At 41.8% G+C, this 22,249-nt stretch overlaps 1 protein-coding gene across 1 annotated transcript in view; it reads right to left on the bottom strand.

Annotated features, from left to right (window-relative positions):
- Nucleotides 1-22,027, bottom strand: part of SLC17A8 (solute carrier family 17 (vesicular glutamate transporter), member 8) — a 30,200-nt gene extending 8,173 nt beyond the window's left edge. Inside the window, exons 1-7 of the mRNA XM_010148743.1 lie at nt 21,896-22,027; nt 14,441-14,693; nt 11,264-11,382; nt 5,284-5,398; nt 4,733-4,820; nt 1,892-1,978; nt 721-860 (exon numbers count right to left, since the gene is read on the bottom strand). Of these exons, the coding sequence (XP_010147045.1) occupies nt 721-860; nt 1,892-1,978; nt 4,733-4,820; nt 5,284-5,398; nt 11,264-11,382; nt 14,441-14,693; nt 21,896-21,996 (903 nt within the window). The 5' untranslated portion in view covers nt 21,997-22,027. The remainder of the gene's footprint in view (nt 1-720; nt 861-1,891; nt 1,979-4,732; nt 4,821-5,283; nt 5,399-11,263; nt 11,383-14,440; nt 14,694-21,895) is intronic.
- Between the last annotated feature and the right edge of the window lie 222 nt (nt 22,028-22,249).

Genomic DNA, 22,249 nt, shown 5'->3' with positions numbered 1-22,249 from the left:
GTCTGGTACTTTTATATTCTCAGCAAGGTTATTACACAAAATATATAGAGGAAAGCATTTTGAGCTGTTTTGTTTCAGTGTTCAAAACTAAAAGCCAAGAAGGTACAGCTTATCAAGAAACAGCTTTGCTTTTCACCATGAGCAAAAATGAGTGTCCTAAGGGAATGGAGGTAAGTTTGATGGGATAATAGTTTTTAACTTTAGATATACAGGATCTTCCAGGATCCTCGCAGAGAGAGAAGGTTTAAAACAAGGAGCTGAGTTGCTGTGAGAGTAAGCAAGTCAGAAACCCTGTCCTTAAGCTTTTGGAATTTCAATCATCCTTAATAAGAGCTCAAAAGTCAGTTGGATAATTATCACCTGCAGCCAGTTTGTCATTTAGCCATTTCGATTAATATTTTTTAGAACCAACATGATAGTTGCTCAAGACCAGGAGATCAGTGTGTTATTCCCCCACTCTCCACACTCCTTTGCCTCTCTAGATTAGACAGGATCTATAAGCTGAGGGCTGAAACAGCACTACGTGTTTTGCCTGTCGCTGAACTCGCCCTGTCCAGCTGCAAGAGCCTGGTCCTGTAATTTTCATAAAAGGAAAAGCCCCTAAACATCAACAGCAAATAGTTCTGCTGATCTTACGCAACTAATAGTATCCATCCAGTCCTATGCTCGTCTTGTGCAAAATGCTTACAAATTATAACCAGAAAATCCTTTTTTACTTACACTTGCATTAGCTAGGCTGGCTCCTTCTCCAATACTTGTTTCTATATATATCCTTTCTTCATTGGTTATTGTTGGATGTGCTGCAGGGCTCTCGTAGGCATGAAGCAGCCAGAACATGTACCAAACTATCCCAAACATTCCTGGAGAGGCAGGAAAAGCAAAGTTTGATTTTAAAAGCCAATAAAGCCACACTTCAGCATCTGCAAGCCTTGAAGTTTGTTTCAAGAGCCAATTAAACCAAATATGCATAGAAAATATGACCAAGGAAGAAAATACGCTAACTAACTGTCTGTATTGTATGCCTGCTTGCAAAGCATTTGAACATTTTGTCGCTTGTATTACATGACATGTGTGGGGCAGAGAAAAGGCAGAAGGAAAGCTCTGTGTGGGACTTGAGGAAAGAAAATAGCAGGAGGGTTATAACATGGTTGCAATCTGTGTAAAACTTCACAATCAGATTGTGATGGCAAACCTTGACAGTGTATCCAGATAAACCAGAGAAAACCCATCTTAACTGGCTTGCTGATGTGCAAGGTTGGGTTTGAGACAGCTCTGCCACGTACCATGGGGGGAAGCACAAGGCATCACAGCACAGTCCCAAGGTCATGCTCCTGTGATGGGACCACTTTATGCTACTTTAAGGGTGGGTAGGACCACTCTAAGGGTGGGCAGCATGGGGCAGATGTCACGGGGCAGGTTTCGGCTCCCCATCAGCAGCACGTGCTGTAGCATTCCTTGTTAGCGTGTGCTCCAGGACATGTGTCACGTGTTTGTGCTACAGAGCAACCTTTGCAACTGCCTCCATCCCTGTCACTGGGTGGCCGTGGCCTGTAGCCTGGTTGTTACAATTTTAAAACATTTTACAACAGATGATTACAAAATCAAAGCTTTCAGAAACTGCAATAGAATCACAGAAGGGTTTGGGTTGGAAGGGACCTTAAAGACCATCTAGTTCCAACCCCCCTGCCATGGGCAGGGACACCTTCCACTAGATGAGGTTGCTCAAAGCCGCATCCAGCCTGGCCCTGAAGATGGACAGGGATGTTGGAATACCTATTTGCAACATCTTCATTCCCCAAAACAACTTTGATCCATACTTGTTATGCAGGTTTAACAAAGCTGCTGGCAGTACCCATCTAGTCACAGAGATCCTTTGTGTTAAGCAACTCACCATAAATATAAAAGACAGATGACCATCCTATATACTGTACTAGCACACCTGCCAGCGGCATCGCGACCACCGCACCTGCATAAGACCCTGAGGAGAAAAAAGGGATTAAGGGAACACGTCAGCTGTGATAGGTGAGCCCAGCCTCCAGTGCAGATGATCCAGGCAGGTGGTTACTGGAGGGATAACTCTGGCTGATTGGCACCATGCTTTCTTGTGAATGTGCAGAATGGGATGGCAACTGTAAAATTTGTCTTCAGAGGGTGGGAAGGAGTGTCCCACTCTGGCGTGGGATCACCAGTCTCATTTTGCAGTTAGAAGGGTTGTGCTCTGTAGGTAAATGGGATTTGTAAAGCCGAAGCTGATGGCAAACCACCGCACAAGCACAAGTTGTATGCACCGAAGTGGGCAATTACTCCTAACCCTGTGGCATATGAGGTGAGCTCCAGAGAAGCTAACAGCCCAAATTTCAGAAACCTTCTTGGGGCCCAGAAATCCTGATGGTTGCAGATATGCTGGGAGGCTCTTGTCGTGGCTCTGGCTCCATGATCCCATAAGTGCTGCTGATGGAGTGGGTGGTCAGACCAACCCTGAATCTGTTTAACCATGTTTGGTTCATATTAGTGTTTCATTCAAACAGCTGGAATAAATAGGCAAAAATTGACAGGGAAAAAAAGGATGAAAAAGCTGTCTGTGCCAAGGTATCTCATTGGGAAATGTATTTATATATTTGGGACTTTTTGGAAGAGATGAGTATTTAAGTGCTTGCAAAGGAATTCCCACAAAGACCCTCGGAAGTATTGATGCAATCTCGACATTCGGGTTCAGTGCAAGACGGTGCCAGTGGCTTCCCATGTGAGAGGTGTTGCTTTGAATTATACTAGGAAATTAGATACTTGAAGTTTTGAGAGTATAGCATACTTTGTTAATAAATATTTGTTAATGCTCTACTCATTAGCAAATACTTCTCTACAATGGTTCACAGTGACCCTTACCCCTCATCTCTGTGTAATTATTTTTTCCTACAGCAATAGCAAAGCCCCAGACAAGAATATAGTCAGAGAAATCAGGAACCTGGTTAACATGGGGTGTCCTGATTTTTCCATTGTTCCTGAGCACCTTTCAAGTGCAAGAATTGTCAATCTGTAGCCACTAAAACAGGTGCTGGGCTGCAGCATGGGCATGGATCTTTCTCTAGCTGGTGCTAGGATGTCAGAGAGAAATGAGGGTGGAGGAGCTTCTCTTGTGATCTGATCTTCTGCAGAAAATGGAAGTACCTAAATAATCACTAAATCCTGGAATCATCTGTAGTAAAAATAAAATTCCCATGTTATGAAAAGCTGCTCTTTTTTATCTAGTTTCACTCCTCCTCTTACCCTTTTCCCTAGCTTTTCAGTTCGACTGTCAATGGACAGACTGTTTTTATCTCTGACTTTTATATTTTCTATGGAATATTCTCACAGACATTCATCTTCAGTTGGCTTTACCCCACCACCTACATTTATTTCCATTGCTTTGTCTTCTACCTTTCCCAACTGCTTACTCTTCAAAATCCTACTGTTCCTGATTTTTCTCCGGTGTTCTTAGACATCCACTCACCGTTCCAATTTCCCTGTTACAAAGGAGAAGGGACACACCAAATACAGATCATGAGGGTGTCTTACAGTGAAATGACAGAGTGAAGTAACGAGCAGTGCCCTTTCTTTCACCACCAACACAGAGCATCTGAAATTACTGCAGAAACATTCCTGCCCTGTGTTCTGCATATTGGGACTTTTTAGGGTAAAAAAGCAGAGGGAGCCCATTTGAATTATGCCTCACCTTCCTGACATTTAGCCGTCTACCCAAATCCAGCCAGGAGCTTGTAAGGATATACTAGCATTCACCATTTTCCCTGGAATTAGCTGCTAACTGAAGATCGCAGGGTTACCAAAAGCAGAGGAAGACGTTAAGTAGGAGAGCATATGAGGAGGGGACAGCTCAAACTAGACCTGAGAAAGGGCCAGACAGATGTGACATTCACAGTACTTTTTCTGGCAAGAAACTGTAGTAGCACAGAGTGACCTGTGGCAAAAACTACTACCTGGAGGATGGAATTAAAAGTAGAAAACCTTTTTTATTTTTTTTTTCCTTTTCAGTAATGTGGCTGTAAGCAAAAAGATGGTATCACCCTTGAAGGACACAGTGTAAAACCTCAGTATTTTTCCCGCTCCCTGCTTCATAACAAGGTTTAAGACTCTTGCCAGAGGTTAGAAACATTCCAAAGGGAATGAGAATTCGGTTTATCCCATCTTTCCACTGGGCCCTCTCCCCAAAGTCTTCTAAAATTTCCCACAGGCCATCTTCCAGAAGGCCAGCTGTCAGCACTGGAAAGGGACACAGAGAAGAGGAGAAAGTACAAGCCTGATAATAATTCAAAACAAAGTGAAGCAGAGCAGCCATTGGCAACAGGTTACATCACCTTCACTGCAGTATATTGAGCAGGCAGCCTAAAGTACTCAAGGACTTCTAAAATCTTTTTTTAAAGTGCATGCAGCGTCAATTCACTATATATAACATATGGAATCCCTAAAGATGGAAAAAAAACCCCAAAACAACCCACAAAACAGAAGATGAGTTTTCTCTCATGTGGCACCTCTAGACCCATTTTCGTTTAATATGAGAGTCATTCAGAATGTTGGCTTCAAATGATAAGGTGGTGACATACTAAACAAAAAGACTGTCAGGTTCCTGAGCTCAGAGCACAAGCAGCAAAAGGGCTTGCACTTCTCTTTTAAATAATGAAATTAATAAAATACATCTAATAGGAATATGTAATTAAACTATATAAGCCTTTCAACTTACCACAGAATGATGTGGTGGCCAACCTGCTTCTCTCCAGCGGAGGAGCCCACTTACTCCACATCCCATGGCAGGCTGGGTAGGTGACGCCCTGGCAGACATTTCACATGTCATATAATTTGCTTTCACTGCATTCCTACTTCAAGCCGTTGCTGATACTGTCCAACCTGCCTAGCTGTTTGACACCATGGAATGATGTAGGAAGGGTTAGGTAAGCCTGGAAGAGCTCTGTTGTGTAGTTATGAAGATGTCAAAGTAATTTGGATAATCACTTAAATGGTAATAAGTTCTGGGGTAAAAATACTGTTTGGTACATGCAGTGGATGTCACAAGTAAACTAAAATAGATCAAACTGCAACACTAGAAATCTAAACATTTTATTTCTTTTTAAGTAAACTTCAAAATATAAATCAATATGATTTAAAAGTTGTCATCCTAAATAAGAGTAAAAATATAGATTGATCAGAAGACTTGACCAAAAGATACTATTTTTTAGAACAAAATCTCCATAAACAAGTGATGTATGAAAGGACCAAACTGGTGAGTGCTCCTACCTCCACCAGCCCTTGAAGGATCCTCACAAACATCACACAGCCATAATGGACTCTTGCTGCAGAAGGGATGAACATGTTCAGTGTAGATGTTAGAAAGATAGCTGCTCCAAATACCCTATAGAAAAAAGTAACATGAAAGGGAATATAGTTGTTATCTACTATTCAGAAGCAACACTGTCCTGGGTACAGACACAGACACAATCTCACATACCACAATCTCACCAGCCCAAATACTTGTCAAGTCCCCTTACTGGCAAAGGGGATAAATCCCCATATAGTCAATACATTTTCTTCTCTGAAAGGAACAGAAGCTTTATACATATTTAAACAAAGGTGCTGGATTTTACTTTGTATCAGAGGAATTGACATGGGTGTTGTTACTGGAGACTAAAGTGTTTGTATGAGTCCTGACCCTAGAGAAGCATTTCTATCCCGGGAAGTACCTAAATACTGTTATATCAACTGAGGCTGCTGCACCATGAAAAACACCAGTGGAAAGCAAGAAGGAGACTGGGTACAACCAGCTGGAACAATCACTGATGTTACTGCCATTGGTAGGAATAAGCTGTACTTAATTTATTCAATTTCCTCTATCTTCACATCTGGCTGACTGAAGCCTGAAGTTTCCTTTCTGAATGGGGTTCAATAGCTGCATCATGCGCTCCCTGAATACCAAGAGGTCTTTCCTCCAGCATCTTGTGGAAGCTGATATACATAAGCATCCCCTCTAAGATCCTGTTAGAGCAGTGAAAAATATCAGAACTGGCAGTAGGAGCTCTCCACAACGGCCAAGCACCATTTAAATTGAATGGATTACTGCTAGTCTTCAGTAGCTTGCAGTCTTCTCTGTGGTGTGTGCAGTTCAAAGCAGCTGTGTCTGGCTCCCCACCACGCTGCCTTTGTGCGGGACATCTTTCCTGCTGCAGACAGAAGCTGCAGTGGTTGGTGGCCCTGGGGACCCCAGCACTCCAGAGATGGGAGGTCAACCCAAAGCTGCCCTGTCTTGCTCCAAGACTCAGGTGACACCCTGAGAATAAAGCAGCCCCATTTGTTAAAGGCCCTCAGCTCCTGGCTACGCTGATGTTAGCTAGCAGCACCCTGCTGTTTGAGAACCATCGTTCATGTTCCTTTTCCAAACTACTCAAATTCAGTCATGTTTAACAAGTTTTGAATTGTCTTGTTATGCATGTGGCATTTCAAAAAGAGACATTAAGATTCACTCTGATATATGAATAGTATTAGACAGTTATTTTATTTGAAGTCATATGATTTGGACAACAGAAATATTTCTATCCCTTTTGGTTTTGCTCCCAAAGACATACAAACATCTTATTATGCATAGCTGTTTATCATGCTCCACTTCAAAATACTTAGGAACTTCTACAACATTTTCTTGTCATTCTTTTCTTCCTTTTTATTTTTTTTTAATAAGGATTTAAATTGTTTATGTTTCAGTCTCTTTTTGAAACCTTATTCACAGGAACTATATGTCACCACATTTTTTTTAATCTGGGCGTATTATTCACAGCAGTATTACTGGCAGTATTATAGCATGAAGAATCTACAGTCAGAGATCAACAGCCTTTTATCTAAATTCTGTACACTTATTGACAAAAACAACAGTCTATGCCTAGACAGCTCATAATCTGAATGACAAGAAAGCACTCAACAGATGCACACAAAAGCAAAGAGGCTGGGTGTGCTGGCAGAGAGAAGTGACAAAGGAATGGATTTATACAGAATGCCGTCTGAAAATCTAACTGGAATACAAAGCCTATGATTGTATCTTGACATTTAGAAGACCGCTTTCAAAGCCAACTAAACATTTAGCTGAAAAATAAGTATTATTTAGCTCTCTATTATGATCAGTGAAGAAAAGAGTTTTGCACCTTGCTTCCTTGACACTAATAGAAATATCAGCTCTGTTATCGTAATGCTATTGACAGGCTCAGGGAACTACAGTAAATTATGTAAATTAATAAGCACATAGAATCATAGAATCATAGAATCACTGGGTTGGAAGGGACCTTAAAGATCATCTAGTTCCAAACCCCCTGCCATGGGCAGGGACACCTTCCACTAGACCAGGTTGCTCAGAGCCACATCCAGCCTGGCCTTGAAGACATCCAGGGATGGGGCATCCACAACATCTCTGGGCAACCTGTTCCAGTGCCTCACCACCCTCTCTGTGAAGAATTTCTTCCTGACATCTAATCTAACCCTCCCTGATTTCAATTTATACCCATTACCCCTTGTCCTATCCCTACAGGCTCTTGTAAAAAGTCCTCTCCCAGTACCCTTGTAGGCCCCCTTCAGATATTGGAAAGCTGCAATGAGGTCTCCTCGGAGCCTCGAGAATTTGTTTGATTATACAAACAGCTAGCTCTGAAAACTGAGTTTCCAATCTCTGCTGCTTCATTTAGCTTCAGGTTTTAATATGCCTAGGTTGTAATCGCATCATTTATACTGAGTTAGAACCAGTCACTCTTCTGCTATGATTTAAAAGGGTGAGTAGTGTTTCCATAAAGAGCCAACATCTTTCCAGCAGTTCGCTACCATTTATCCCAAAGACATTGGTCCCTAGTATGACTAAAAATATCCCAGAAATTCATTCACCTATTCTTCTCTCCTCTCTGCTGTGATCCCCAGCCAGCTGCCACTTTGGGATCAAAACACTTTTCCAGTGACAGACTCCTCTGCCCTGCAGGGTACTGTTAATTGCAAACCTACACCAGGAGATGTTTCACGCATCCTTGTCACCACCCAAACAATTATGAGATTACATTTGGATGCATGTTTGAGGATAAGCAGCAAGTTAAATGGTCACTAAATTGTTCATGACCTTTCTGGTGGAATGCAGTCCTACACAGATTTGGACCATTGTATGAAGCAAATTACATGGTGTTAGATACTTCTCATGCAAAACGATAAAGCACTCAATATTTTCATCTGTTCTGAGATCCATTTGAATTCCTCATTATTACAGATAATTATTTGCATTAGAGAAGTGCCTGGGGTAGAGGCATCCATGTGTGTTCAAGGTTGCCAAGTGCTGAAAAGGATTTAAACAGGTGACAAAGGGTCTGTAGCTAAATCTATAATGTCAGTTATAGAACAGAATAATACTTCTCATTGCCAGAGAGGTGGGTTCACAGACTGGCCCCAGTTTTGGTTTCCTGCCCTGTGTCTTAGCAAGCAAGTAAACCCTGTGAAACAGAGACTCAGCATCACTGTTGAATTTATCCAAGTGGAAATTAACCTATGTTAAATAAGGTATGAAGGTAAACAATGGTTTACCTTAAATAAGGTATAAAGGGTAAACAAAGCATAAAGGAAAAACATGGTGTTAGCCAGACCTGTGAATCTATTACTACAAACAGAAATTCTCTTCAAGCACAGCCTTTGGGATATTGTTGCTCCTTAGCAAATTCTACCCCTACACTCAGTTATGATAGTCAAATACATAATTATATGTTGTATTATAGTATTAGACCAAGTCTGAAAGTCCCATGAGGACAGAAATACAGCTTTCTGTGCATAGGCACAGCACATACCTAAGGACAGAATACATTGAGTTACAGTGTAAATATGGCTGATTTTACTGTTTGCAAGAAAACTACAGAAACAAAAGCCAAACTAACGATATTCAGCCAACAGTGGACACATCTGCGTTTTGGGGCCCTTCTGCTGCAAAAGCTGGTGGCAAGGCTAGAAAAGCTGGGAAAATGACTAAGCTTAGCTAATTTGTTTGGCTAATTCAGCAGATGGAAAAATACTCTGCTTAGTCACTTTTGTATGGTAGAAAAATGAACAACTGAGGACACCAGTAGTGTTGAAGCAGCAGTGCAAACTGAACTCCAACTAACTTTTGGTTCTGAACACAGGAGAGTTGGGACTGAACTTCTGGGCAATTCTATGGGATGACTCTGTCCTGGAGTCATTTCCATAAGGGCATATGAGTGGCAAGAACTCCCAGGCAGTCTTGTAACCCCTATAGCTCTTTGCAGAATGCAGAGAGAAAAGTACTATGATTTGGGGCAAAACAGCATATAGTCTTAAAGATCTTTTCCAATTCTGAAAGTGTTTGTAAATAAGAAACTAAAGTACAAACTAATCTACAAACACTTAGAAACTAAAATGGGACTGGTACTGTTTAATATCTTCATTAGTGACATGGATAATGGCATTGAGTGCACCCTCAGCAAGTTTGCCGACGACGCCAAGCTGTGTGGTGTGGGCGACACACTGAAGGGAAGGGATGTCATCCAGAGGGACCTTGACAGGCTGCAGAGGTGGGCCACTGCCAACCTCATGGAGTTCAACAAGGCCAAGTGCAAGGTCCTGCACCTGGGTTGGGGCAATCCCAAATACAAGTACAGGCTGGGTGGAAAGTGGATAGAGAGCAGCTCTGAGGAGAAGGACTTGGGGATACTGGTGGATGAAAAGCTGGACATGAGCCAGCAGTGTGTGCTGGCAGCCTAGAAAGCCAACTGTATCCTGGGCTGTATCAGGGAAGCACGGCCAGCAGGTTGAGGGAGGAGATTCTCCCACCCTACTCTCCTCTTTTGAGAGCCCAACTGGAGTACTGCATCCAGTTCTGGGTTCCCCAATATAAGAAGGATATCAACCAGTTGGAGCGAGTCCAGAGGAAGCCACGAAGATGATCAGAGGGCTGGAGCACCTCTGCTATGAGTACAGGCTGGGAGAGTTGGGCTTGTTCAGCCTGGAGAAGAGAAGGCTCCGGATTGCACCTTCCAGTACCTGAAGGGGCCCACAAGGAAGCTGGGGTGGGGGGGGGAATTTTTACAAGGGTCTGTAGTGACAGGACAAGGGGTAATGGATTTAAATTGAAAGTGGGGAGGTTTAGATTAGTTATCAGGCAGGAATTCTTCATGGTGTGGGTGGTGAGGCACTAGGACAGGTTGCCCAGAGAAGCTGTGGCTGCCCCATCCCTGGAAGTGTTCAAGACCAGGCTGGATGAGGCTCTGAGCAACCTGGTCTAGTGCAAGGTGTCCCTGCCCATGGCAGGGGGGTTGGAACGAGATGATTTTTAAGATCCCTTCCAACCCAAACCATTCTGTGATTCGATGATCCTGTAAGTCACACCTTGTTTGCAGAGAATAAAATGAGTACCAATCATCCTTTTTTTCTGTAGATCCCAAATGCCCTTAAACATGCACATCTCAAACTCATTCACAACCAGCTGTCTTGAGACAATCTCCCTCTCTCTGTTGTGATCATATTCCAAGTTCTAACACTTTCTGAAGTAAAGCCCAAAACCACTTCAGCAAAATTAGATACTTTTCTTACTTTCATCTTCAAAAGCAGTTGAATTTTTAAAAAAAAACAGTCCACACACAGACTAAGCATAGGAAAAATGTGTATTAGAGGCTCAGAGTTCCCCAAACAGAAATCATGAAGCTCTAGTAAAAGTTCTAGGCAATCTTAATTGCAGATGTCAGTATCATATCCAGTCATGCTGAGGCTATCCATGTGCATGAGGATGCATTTGTGTCTTCAGAAATAATTGCTTCTGTAATGCCTACATACCCCGCTTCAGTCCACAGGAATATTTTAAAGGAGGAAAGTAAAATTTTGTTGGAAAATGTTTGTTTGGTGTTAATTTGAGCTAAAATGCACTGAGACAACTTCTGAAACACAAATGCTACAATCATTGTCTGAAGCATTAAATGTGATTTTTCTAACACCCTCCAGAAAACATTATTATTTAATGAACAAGAAATGCATAAATATTTGAGATGAACAAGCTAAATTGGGAAAATCAGCAATAGACCCTAATGGAAAAATATTCTCCCATTTTTGGTTATAAACAAAAATACTGCACATTCAGTTTCAGATGTGTATTCCTGAGACCCATTAATTCATTATGTTGGTAATCATAGCATGAACATAGTATTTAAGCAGTGTGAAACAGTCATCAGACTGTAATGCTTAATTCTTTTGATTACTGTTTTCTTACCTGTTAGCAGCCAATTTGTTTGAGATGAACCCTCCTGGAATTTGTGTCACAATGTAACCCCAGAAAAAAGAGCCGTGAATGAGTCCCACTGTCTCTGGATCCCAGTTGAATTGGGCTTTCTGTAAAGGAAACAAATAAGCCACTGCAAGATGAAGCATACCTGTTGTAAGATAACCACTATTTGGAAGTCACATGGAAGTCATTCATCCTCCAAATCAAGGAAGTCTCTTTACAGTGATGTTGCTGAGTATGAATCCCCCAAGTTACAGCAGAAGGATGGCAAATTCCCACGTGAGATTACTGCTTTTGCTCTTAGCTTTTGGTCAGGTGGTTAGGAGGGGAGAAAGGTTTCAGCCAGAAAAGAGCTAATGCTGGACCTTAATTTTTGCCACTTGTCACTGTGTTCCCCCTGGGCTGCTTAGTCCTGAAACGTGATGTTATAAATGTGGTGTTATAAGAAGGACAGGATGCCTTTCAATGGCCATGTTCATTTTCCCATGATTATCAAGGTTGCTCAGGTCCTTTGGGTTGATCAGCTGCCTGGTTCGGCTGGTCCTGTATTATCCACGTTCTTGTCAGGGCCAAACTCTGACCATCCACCATCTGCATTGAGTGGTGTGGGAGCATAAAAGGGGTGAATGTGGTATCGGAGTGGGGGTAACAACTGAAGACAAGGAAATCTGGAAAAAAAAACCTAGGTAAAACTGGCTAGCTGACTAGTTTATCTTTTATTAAAAGTGATGCCAGTTGCAGGGCTGGATTTGGATACAGAAGGCCACCCACAGGGCAGTCATAGATGGTGCCTAGTCAGAAATGTCTGCAGCCAAGAGAAATGTTTTCACTACACACCTCATCCTTGGATACCAAGTAGTTTCAGCCTTCTCAAGCCTCTTTGTGAACAAAGACATTCTTGTTCTCTGATGAGCCTGTTCGACACACCTTGTTCAGAGGAGGGACAGCCAAAGCCCAGGGCAAAACATAGAGGAAGTGAAGAAAGGTGGATCCAAGGTGCCCCTCCTGCCCTCGATTCTGGGAGGTCAGACAGGGCCTGGCACAGTGTAATCGCACAAATGTAAGGTCAGTGTCACCTTCTCCTCCTTGAACCTCAGTTTGGAAGAGGTCTTTTGGAGGAAAGAGAAACTGCAACGTTGTGCTTCATGGTCATTTTTATGCTAATCACACAGGAAGGAAAGGCAGCTAAGCATCATATGAGGAAGCAGCACAAATACCTTTTAGACTCTGAAGTAAAACACTCAGCGAAACACTACAGACAAATGAAAACAAAAGTGATAAACCTTAACATTCCTTTTTTTCAGTACAACTTTCTGTGTGTAAAAAGAAGAACCAGTTTTCCTCAGTAGGTTGAAATTTTTTTCCCAAACAAGCAAACTAAAAAATAGCTCATCATTTGACCTTCAGGGAGAAAGATGGCATTAATTACCAGGCATGTTTACAGAGGGCTAAAGGATATTCTTCCCCATCTGTATACCTTCTGACAAAAGACCCGCTTTCCTCTTCTGTGTTGTATTTCTGTTTTACATACCTGATTTTCTACTGATTTCCAGCTTAATTCCTAGGTAGTGTTAATTTCTGAAGACAGAACTACCATGAGACATGGAAGAAGTTCCTGTATCGGGAGGTGCTCCTGCCCAAACAGAATAATTTGAGATTCTTGAGATGAGCTTGCCCGAATTTCCTCAAACTACCTCTTTTGAGCTTCCCCACCTATGTGGGCACACCCTTTCTCTTGCTCCAGGGTAAAGCATGGAACTAAGAAGTCACAGTGGAACCCCAGGGAGCAGGAATTAGACTGAATAAATACAAATTCAGCGGCAAGTGTAAGCAGGAGGAGCTGGTCAGAGGAGATTGCAGATGAGGAAGCGCTGGGGAACTCTTAATCCACTTTGGTAAACCTTTCTGGTTTTTTTTGAGTCTGATTAGAAACATCCTGCTTGACAGTTAGGAAGGGGAGACAAACACACTGAAGGACTATCCATGGCATAATGTGGGAAGGAAGATTTATTCAATCTGCAGGCCTAGAATCATAAGCATCATCCCTTGTCTTTGCAGATCAATATCCCCCGTGACCACGAGTCATGCAGGCAGGCATACTTTTAACTTGGGAAATTTGCTATAGACACTTTCTGCAATTATCTTTACCAAAAGTTAAAATATTTGGGAGAAAAGCTGATTAATAATTGCACAGCTTTTCATTCATCTCTAGAAACATGACAAAAGGTATCTGCCTCTCTGGGAGGTGTGTTTTTTTTAGGGAATGTACTGACAAGCAAAGGGTATCCATGACCTGGGGGAAGACTGTTCCCTGAGAGGGTCTGATGATACTTTGTCCTTCTGTAGTGACTTTCCCCCTAGACCTCAGCACGTGAGGAACCACCAGGTAGGAGTCAATATTCCTGTAAATGATTTGTTAGGACAAAAATAACTTAAAAGTATCAAAAAATAAATCAACAAGTAGAGCAAATGTAAATGAGGTTGGAGTTCACAAAGTCCATAAAGGGATTCATGATACCGCAGCTGTGTGCCAAGGCAGGACTGGGGAAACTAAGATAGGCATTGAACCTGCAGTTCCTTGGGTGCATTGTTAAATGTTTGTAGGCAGGTGCTGTGATCCACATGCCACGTTCTGCAAATTTGGAAATAGCATGGCACCTAGCTCCAAATACCCCTAGGCAGGAATCCACATTGTCAAGAACCTGTAAAAACCTGTTGCCTTATTGCCAGTGACTATTTTAGTCTTGAAAGTCATCAACTGATCTGAATAGAGTGAGTGCAGTGCTACATACAACAATTAATCATTCCTTCTGCAGCAGCATCAGAGCGTGCTTCCCTGAGAGTAAATAGTAACAGATTCTGCCACCACAACAAAATCTGTCTACAACAGAAAGATCAGGCACCTGATAGACATGCAAGCCAAGGCAGTTCTCATTTCTGCTACTTACATCCTGTATGACATTGCAGATCCTTAGTTCTTACAGATTTTTCATGTGAGTTAAAGACCTAAAGAGGAATTAAGCACCTACACATCTATGTGTATCCAGACTCACGTGCCTCCCTGCTTCCATTGTTGATCTATGTGTATACAGAACCTCAATATGTGTCACTGATAATTTTGCAATGAGGTCCGCTCAGAATAGTGAAAAGAAGATGGTTTCTCACCTGCAGCTCTGGTTTTCCGTTGACATAAACAGTATTATTGTTCACCATTTCCACGATGGCAACGCCCAGGTTGCACCTAATTCCGAAGGAGATGCAAAAGCCCAGCCCGCTCATTATGGCGATGATGTAGCGCTTGGGCAGCCCGCAGCAGTAGCAGTCGCATGGTGCCGGCTTGCGGGTGCTTGCCCGCACGGGCCGCCCCTCTTCCATCAGCTCAATGTGATCCTCCTCTACGTTGGTGCCGTCGATTTTCCTAAGCAGGTGAAGAAAGAAAATGAAAATGCTCTACTGTCCCAGTAGAACTTGCTGAAATGTAGCAGGGCAGTTGCATGCTCCAGTTGACTGCTAAATCACCTCCTTGAGAGGCATTCATCTCTCGGCAGTGCGATGAGTTGATGCTGGGCAGGCTGTGAAAGCTTAGCATAGCCTGCCCTTTTTCATGAATGACCTCTGAAGTTTGGAAATCCAAGCCACCTAGCCGGACAGCTAGCTAGAAAGATGCTCACAGGCTATTCATGAGTGTAATTATAAGAGCTGTACTCAGCTCTGTTGTGATAAATCCTGCTGATTGTTAAGAAAATATGCATATGAAGAAACCGATTTCTAATTAGATCCACTAAGCAGGGCTGGCAGTAGGTTTCAAGCAAAGGGCAAAGACAGGACAAAGCACGGTTTTGCTTAGCCCCAAAACTCCCTGCAAATTTATTTTCATCTGGGAGACAAAAATCAGGGTTATACTGAAGAGAAGAGGTTCTGGTGTCAAAAGTACCCATTTAAGGCATAAAAGAGCCAGGACCAGACTTTCTGTTCTTGAAGGGATTTGAAGCCACGTGTCCCCTCTTCTCTGAAACACCCTCTCACCACAAGGACTTAGGTCATGGCAAAGTGAACCCCTGCAACTCCCATTGCTGAACACGTTGCTCTTTGTGTAAAATAGTTAATATTAAATGAGATCTAAAGGAAGACGGTGGCTGTCTGGGCTGTTGATTCACCACTCCTCAGCAACTGAGACTGAAGGCTTTGCCCGGGATCAAATTTGGTGTGGCAACTGCGGTGTGCTTGGGAGGAATCGGGAGGAAAGGGGCCAGGGATGCAGGCTCTCCCAGTTACCTGGGATAGGAACAAATGGTACGTGGCCACTTCACCCTGAGAGAGGCTGCCCCAGCTACAGCTAACACTGGGAGCACAGCTCCTCGGGCTTTGCATATCCAGCCTTTCCTTTTCCTACACGCACACCACTTGAGAGGTTCACATTAAACAAAATAGTGCTTCCATGTAATCTGAAATTGCATGATAGTGCAATTAAAAGTTAATTTGGTCTCCCAGTCTGATTGGAGATACTAACATCCTGTGTTGTAGGACCAGGGAATGTCTCTGGTAGAAAAGGTGAGGTCAGAAAGAACTGAACATCCTCCCCTGGACTGGAGCTAAATGCTTCTTTTCCTAGCATTAACTTCGCGTGCCTTTGTTTTAAATGCAGAATATGGTGTTTTTGGCACGCTGAAACACTTAGGCAGATGGTTAGCTGTGAATACATGGCTAGTCCACTGAACACTACCCATGAACTTAAGGTGAAGTGGTTACTAAAGGGAGGCCTTGATCAGCAGCTACCTAACGAAGCCTTTCAGTTTTGGCATTGCTCTGGAACAGTGAGCTCAGGATGATCTCCTTTTGTGTCTGTCATAGAGTTACTCTCAGCACTGTGAGAATAAGAACAGTTACGTTACCTAAACGAAGCCCAGCTTGCCATACAAGATGATGAAATTATTTCATTCACTCTTTTCTTATAAGGAGTAACATATTTCCTTCTTTCACACACCTGTGTTAGAAATCTAATGCACTTTGGTTTTCCATATAAAAATTGGCTATAAAGAAATGTTTCCAGAGCATATGTGGATGGACTACACCTGGCCCACTTCCACAGCAGCTGGTTGGGTTTCCTGGGGACAACAGTGTTGGTTTAATCACAGCTTTCTCCAGTTGCTGTAAATCTGATGTACTACCCAGAATCTAACAGATAGTAATCTATGCTACAGGTTTTGTAAATATAGATGGTAAGTATGGGGCTTCCTGGGGTGCCACATGAAATTTCACTTAAAAAATCTCAGCATTTCTAGGCTTTAGAGCTACAGGGTAACTGGTGCATCATTTACTATATTACTCCTTTTTACATCTAATCATCGAACCATTACTCCAGCCTTATTGTAAGCAAGAAGAAAAAAAGCATGTTAGAGTCCATTAGCTCACATTTCCAAGAAACACTAGAATCAGAGTATTTTGGTCCAGAAGAGAACTCTGGGGGTTATTTGATTTAACCCCTTGCTCAAAGCAGTGCTTACTGCAATGTTAGATCATTAGCTCATTGTCAGGCTGGAGGGAAGACTTTGCATTAAAGCAAGGTAACACAGGAAATGTGATATTACTGCGGTGTTATTGAAGGTGATTGAGATCTTATGATTCACTGGCAAGGAAGGAGCATTTGTTAGTGAAATGAGAGTACAGAGTAATGCAGCCAGGCGCTTGAAAAAGAAGACACCACATATTCCATGCTATGTATATAGGTAGGTGTAAACTGAATAACATATCAGAAATAAAGACCCCACGAAGCGAAAAGACAATTGAATAATTATTTTTTAGAACTGTTAAAAAATAATCTCAAAAGAGATAACAAACCAAAAGGAGTAATTTAATTGTCTTTCTTCAACAGAATCTAAGACAGTCTGAATTAAATCAAAGAACAATCCCTTGCATTTTTTACTTTTACCAGGCTCTCTATTTATGAGAGACATATTAGACTTTAATTAGTGCATTCTTTTGGGCAGCTGGCAAAGATTACACACATCATGCAAACCCAAAACATCTGTTCTGATCTGGACATTTTCAACTGGCTGTGAATTCACACAGACATGTACAACATCCTTCTGTTCCGAATTCACTGTTAAAAGTGGTGAGCCAGGACTAGCACTATGGGCAAGCATTGCCTCTGCAGAGAAATTAATTGTTTTGCTATTGATATCAACTACTCATTAATAAAAGCAGGTTGAGGACTGGTCCATGACCCCAAATTCACACAGTATTTTTCATACCCCTAAAGCTTAACGTTAATCCCTCTGTAGCAGATTTGTCTTGAAGAAAATGTTTTGTAATAGCAGCCCAAAAATGGAGCTGTGATGAAATGCAGACATTCACAGAGCCAGTGTTTGACCTAGCTTCTTGGCCATATTGTACTGAACAGGTATATAATGAAGGCATGGCAACTCCATGAAAAGTTGAGAAATGTATCTTCCAATTGATCCATATAGTTTGGTAGTGCCACTCAAAATTTTCACTTTTACACTGATGATTTAGAAGAAAACTGCTTCAGAGCCAGGGGTCTCCTCTAATTATTTGACTAAAGCATGGGAAATGTTCAGTCTCCACATCAAATAGCTTCCTCTTTTCAGCAAACACAGAACACTTGGTAAGTAAGAAGAGCTAAGTTATTAGAAAGTGTCTGTGTCCATATGCTGTGCTCAAATGTCATAATAACTGTATGCAAAATTCCTCTTCTTTATGGGATGACTTTACTCTGGCATATACAGAATTTTGGAAAAAGGAAAGAAATTTCAAAAATTTCTATCAGTAATTAATAAAATCATTAGAACACATATACATTCACCAATCTGTATTAATGGGATTTTAGCATAGGAATTATTTATTACTTCAAATGGTAAGTAGGTGGACTAAAATAATTCCGTTTCTTTTGATTAAAACCACATAGATTCTACAAAAACAGGCAAATGTTAATACTCGCGTTGTGTTAGAACACATTCTCGAAAGACTTTTACCAGATATCACAGTCTTTCACAGGCAGCTATAACACAGTCATAGACAATGTCCAAATCTCACAACTACAAATCCAGTCATCACATGCAACAAATATTGATGATCCTGGCATAACTTCAGAAACCTACACACTGACTATCAAAAAGTATCTTTTATCCAAAGGCAGATACAATTTTCTGAGACCTCATTGACTTCCCTGGGATTTGCCCAGGTGATATTTGCCCACACCCAATCCTGCAATTGATGCATTGGTACAAAATCCCAGTACTGACAGGCAAACTCTCTTAAACTGCTCTGCGCATGGGACCTTTCCAGCTGCTTTCTGCACGGTATTTGCGTGAAACTCATGGTGTGTCTCAAATGTACAAACCATGGGACTGCATCTCACAGGTGCTGTACTCCCAGGCTGCAGGGCAGCTTCGCAGTTTGTCCCCGGCAGAGCCTCAGTGCACCAGAGGGATGCCCCATGGGTGCTGCAGCGCAGCGCTGCACGTGTGCTGTGCCCTTGCACTAACATCTGTGTACAAGGGCCCTGCCATGACTCACAAGCCTGTTGAATCTGGGCCCCCACATCATCCCCACAGTGCTGCACAGCCTGTGGTACTGAACTCCTTGTGCTTGTGTGCAAAGGATAAATCTGAGAGGACTAAGGCAGGGGTGGAGAAGCCCTGTCCAATGCCAAGGATGTATTGCCCAGCTTCAAGTTGCTTTTTTCAGCAGTCTAGGCTGTTTAATTTATCAAGGAGCATATGCAGCAGCCAGATCTACACCTACTAGGGCCCAGACTACATACAGCAGCTGTGTGACATGGCCCATACAACTTTTCACATTAACAGCGACATTATTGAGTTGTAAATCCACTTAGTCACTTCCCACTTCATCAGTAAGACCACAGTTGCTGATAGCTGGTCTAAGACTCCTGAAAGCCTCAAAGTAGGCAGAGCCTGAGATTTTACTTTAGTTTATGAATTTTTCTTTGACTACACTAAGTTTACTGACGGCCTAAAGTGTTTGTACCTGCCAAGAAGCTCTGAAGGAAAAGGTTTATTTTCTGGGAAACTTATAAGGCTTGCAGAGCCCCAACTCTGATAATCACTCAACTAAGCCTCAACTCCTCTAAATTGCTTTTTGCTGCCCCTCTCTATTTTACTAATCAAGAACAAACCCAATTTTGCATAAAAAATTATTTTATACAGGGCTATTTTCTAAAACATTTAGTGAATTTATTCCAGATGATGATAATCTAAAACCAAAGGGGTCTTTTAGGATCTCGCAAACAAAACTGTTGGTAACAACCTAGAAAGAAGGCACTTCTCAGGTCTCACCAGTCCAGTCTCCCTTGCCTCACCTCCAGGTTCCAGCTAACCCAAAGTAAGCTCCTGTGGGCAGACTCTTGTTTGGCAGCACCCACAAAATATTTTGAGGTTGCTACCCACCTGTGGGGAGACCATAAGTTGCTGTATGCTGCTTGTGCTTTAGCACTAGCACTTATCTGCAGGCAAATGCTATGGAGCAGCTGGTATCTGGCATCTGGTCTTGCCAGACTCTGACTTCTGGATCTGTTCTGTTGTTTGCAAGACACCGGAAAATGTGGTAGGAAAGCATAGACTCATCATATTTACCAAATCCTTATTTTTCTGCCTGCTTTGTTAGTTTAGATCCCACATCAACCTATGGCAGTCAGTAGCATCATCCTCAGAGACCTAATCAAGAATGTGCATTAATACAAAGCAAGATTGTGCATTAACATAATTAACCACCTATCAAATGCTAGAAGAGAAACCAAATTCTTCGCTGCTTTGCAATGTATCTAAGCAGCTGGATTGGATGAAGAGCCAAGTCGAGGTTGCAGCTGATACAACACATATGCACACCACGTAAAAAACAAAGTGTACACTTTTGTTTGTAGGCTAAACTGCAGAGATTGAAGTTCAAGTTAAACACATGCATGCTTCATTCCTTACGGAAACCTTCAAATATGACCGCACATTTCCTAAACCACTGCTAAACTTGCAGCAGTTCTTACTTAGATCTGATTGCATACACAGTAAAAAAACTTCTGTTGTTTGGCTTATTCCCTCCACTGGCTACTACGTCTGAAAAAGGCACTGGTATATCAATGTTTGAACTAGGAAATAATTACTTCCAGGAAACTTTCTCGTATCTCGAATCAGATTTGGTTTGGTTTGAGTCAGTAGCAATGGTGCTGAAGTTGGATGTCATTACTATCAACTGCACAGGAGCCAGCGTGACATGCTGCATGTGTGGCTACAAGAGGAGGGTAATCCAGGTGATCTGAAGTTTGCATACCATTCCCCTCAGCAGACCCAGCGTACTGCTCGCTAAATACAAACCCTGCATGTGTTTGGTCACACCGGCCAGCAGAGCCCACAACAAAGGGAATTTATGGCTGAATAAATGACTTAGTTTGATGGTTTGAAAGAAAAATTGAATCCCTGGAATCACTGTATAATATCTTCAAAGTAAAACTAAAAAAAAAAAAAAAAAAAAAAAAAAATTGGAATTAATTTATAACACTCTAAGTGAAGAAAAGTTAAGTTGAAACTGTGGAACACACACCCTGTTCACATAGCATAGAAACTGTAATTGGCAAGGTATCAGTGCATATTAGTGATGTCTTTAAAACTACACACGCTTATTTTCTTGCACATACATGCTGTAGTATATACTTGTAAAATACATTTTCTTGTGAACAAAGGCATGTTCAGGTGTGCCAAAAACAGTATCTCGATTCAAAATAGCATCTCCTAAAGAAGGTAACAGGACGAATATGGAAGCAAATGCAATCCAATCACTAAAACTACTTTCAGTTAAAATGTTGGCATGATCCCTACAAAGATTTAAAACTCTTAACACCAAGAAATGCCACTGAATCCTCTGGCTCTCATCTATTGATTACACAAGTAAATGTCGGTGGTTATTACTAATAGCAATCATCTTCCATTTAAGTGAGAAATCTCTCTCCTTTTATGAAACCAGCCTTTTGTTACATTGTGTTTTCATTTATCACAGAATAAAAATCTTTCCCTTTGTTGCTTCATTAACTGTCAGATTCAGATAATTTTTTTTTTCTAGCAAACAGCTGCTTCTCCTTTTTCTAATTTGTTAGTGTCAGTAAACACACACATACACATCTCTACTTAATACATTTTCTCTTACTGATTCAGAACAAGATCTTCAAATAAGCCCCTGTCATTTAGAAACATTAAGTCTAATTTCAAGAGTGGCATCATTTGGGAGTGTTAATTCCCATTAAATCATCAGTTTTTCTCATGCAAGCTAAACCACAGAATTGTTCACATTTAAGTATTTAAAAGTTTTTAAATTAAAACACTTTTTCATGCTCTTCATAATATTAGAACACTATTTTCTAAACATAAAAAGGTGAAAATAAGTTAATGTAAGTATTCTATCATCTACAGTCATACGCTGCTGTAACAGTGCTCCTTTTACATCTGTCTTGCAGCAAAGTGTCTCTCACTATCTGCACTCAGATTTTAATTTTGCAACTCTAAATTCTCTGTTACATTTATACATTTTTCTATACTTCCTTTCTCTTTCATAAATTGAACCAATGGACCTGTCTGGGAATTTTCTGTTGGATTTTACCTTCTCAGATTCCCCAGCGAGTCACTAACGGTGTTCTTCACCTCTTCCTTTCCTGGGTTAAAAAATTTTTCCTTCAGCGAACCGAACCCTTTGAGAGGCATTTTGTCTTTATTCTTCAGTAAATCCCTTACGCTACCACGCATTCGCTTCTGCCGTCATATTTCCCGATGCCAGACTCAGGAGCCTTTGCCGGTTCCCTCGGTGACCTCTGCAATTACAACCAGTTGCTCAAGAAAGGAGCATGGAAGGGGGGGGGTGGGAATCAAACCAGCTCTTCCAAAGCCAGAAAGTCAGTCGGGGTGGGCTCTGGAGCGAAGCCCCCGGGAAGCGCTCAGGGAGTCAGCAATGCCCTTG

The sequence above is a fragment of the Eurypyga helias genome, unplaced genomic scaffold (genome assembly GCF_000690775.1).
Source record: "Eurypyga helias isolate BGI_N326 unplaced genomic scaffold, ASM69077v1 scaffold15140, whole genome shotgun sequence".
Taxonomy (NCBI): Eukaryota; Metazoa; Chordata; class Aves; order Eurypygiformes; family Eurypygidae; genus Eurypyga; species Eurypyga helias.
The sequence above is the reverse complement of the archived record's forward strand: the minus strand, read 5'-3'. Positions and strand labels throughout refer to the sequence as shown.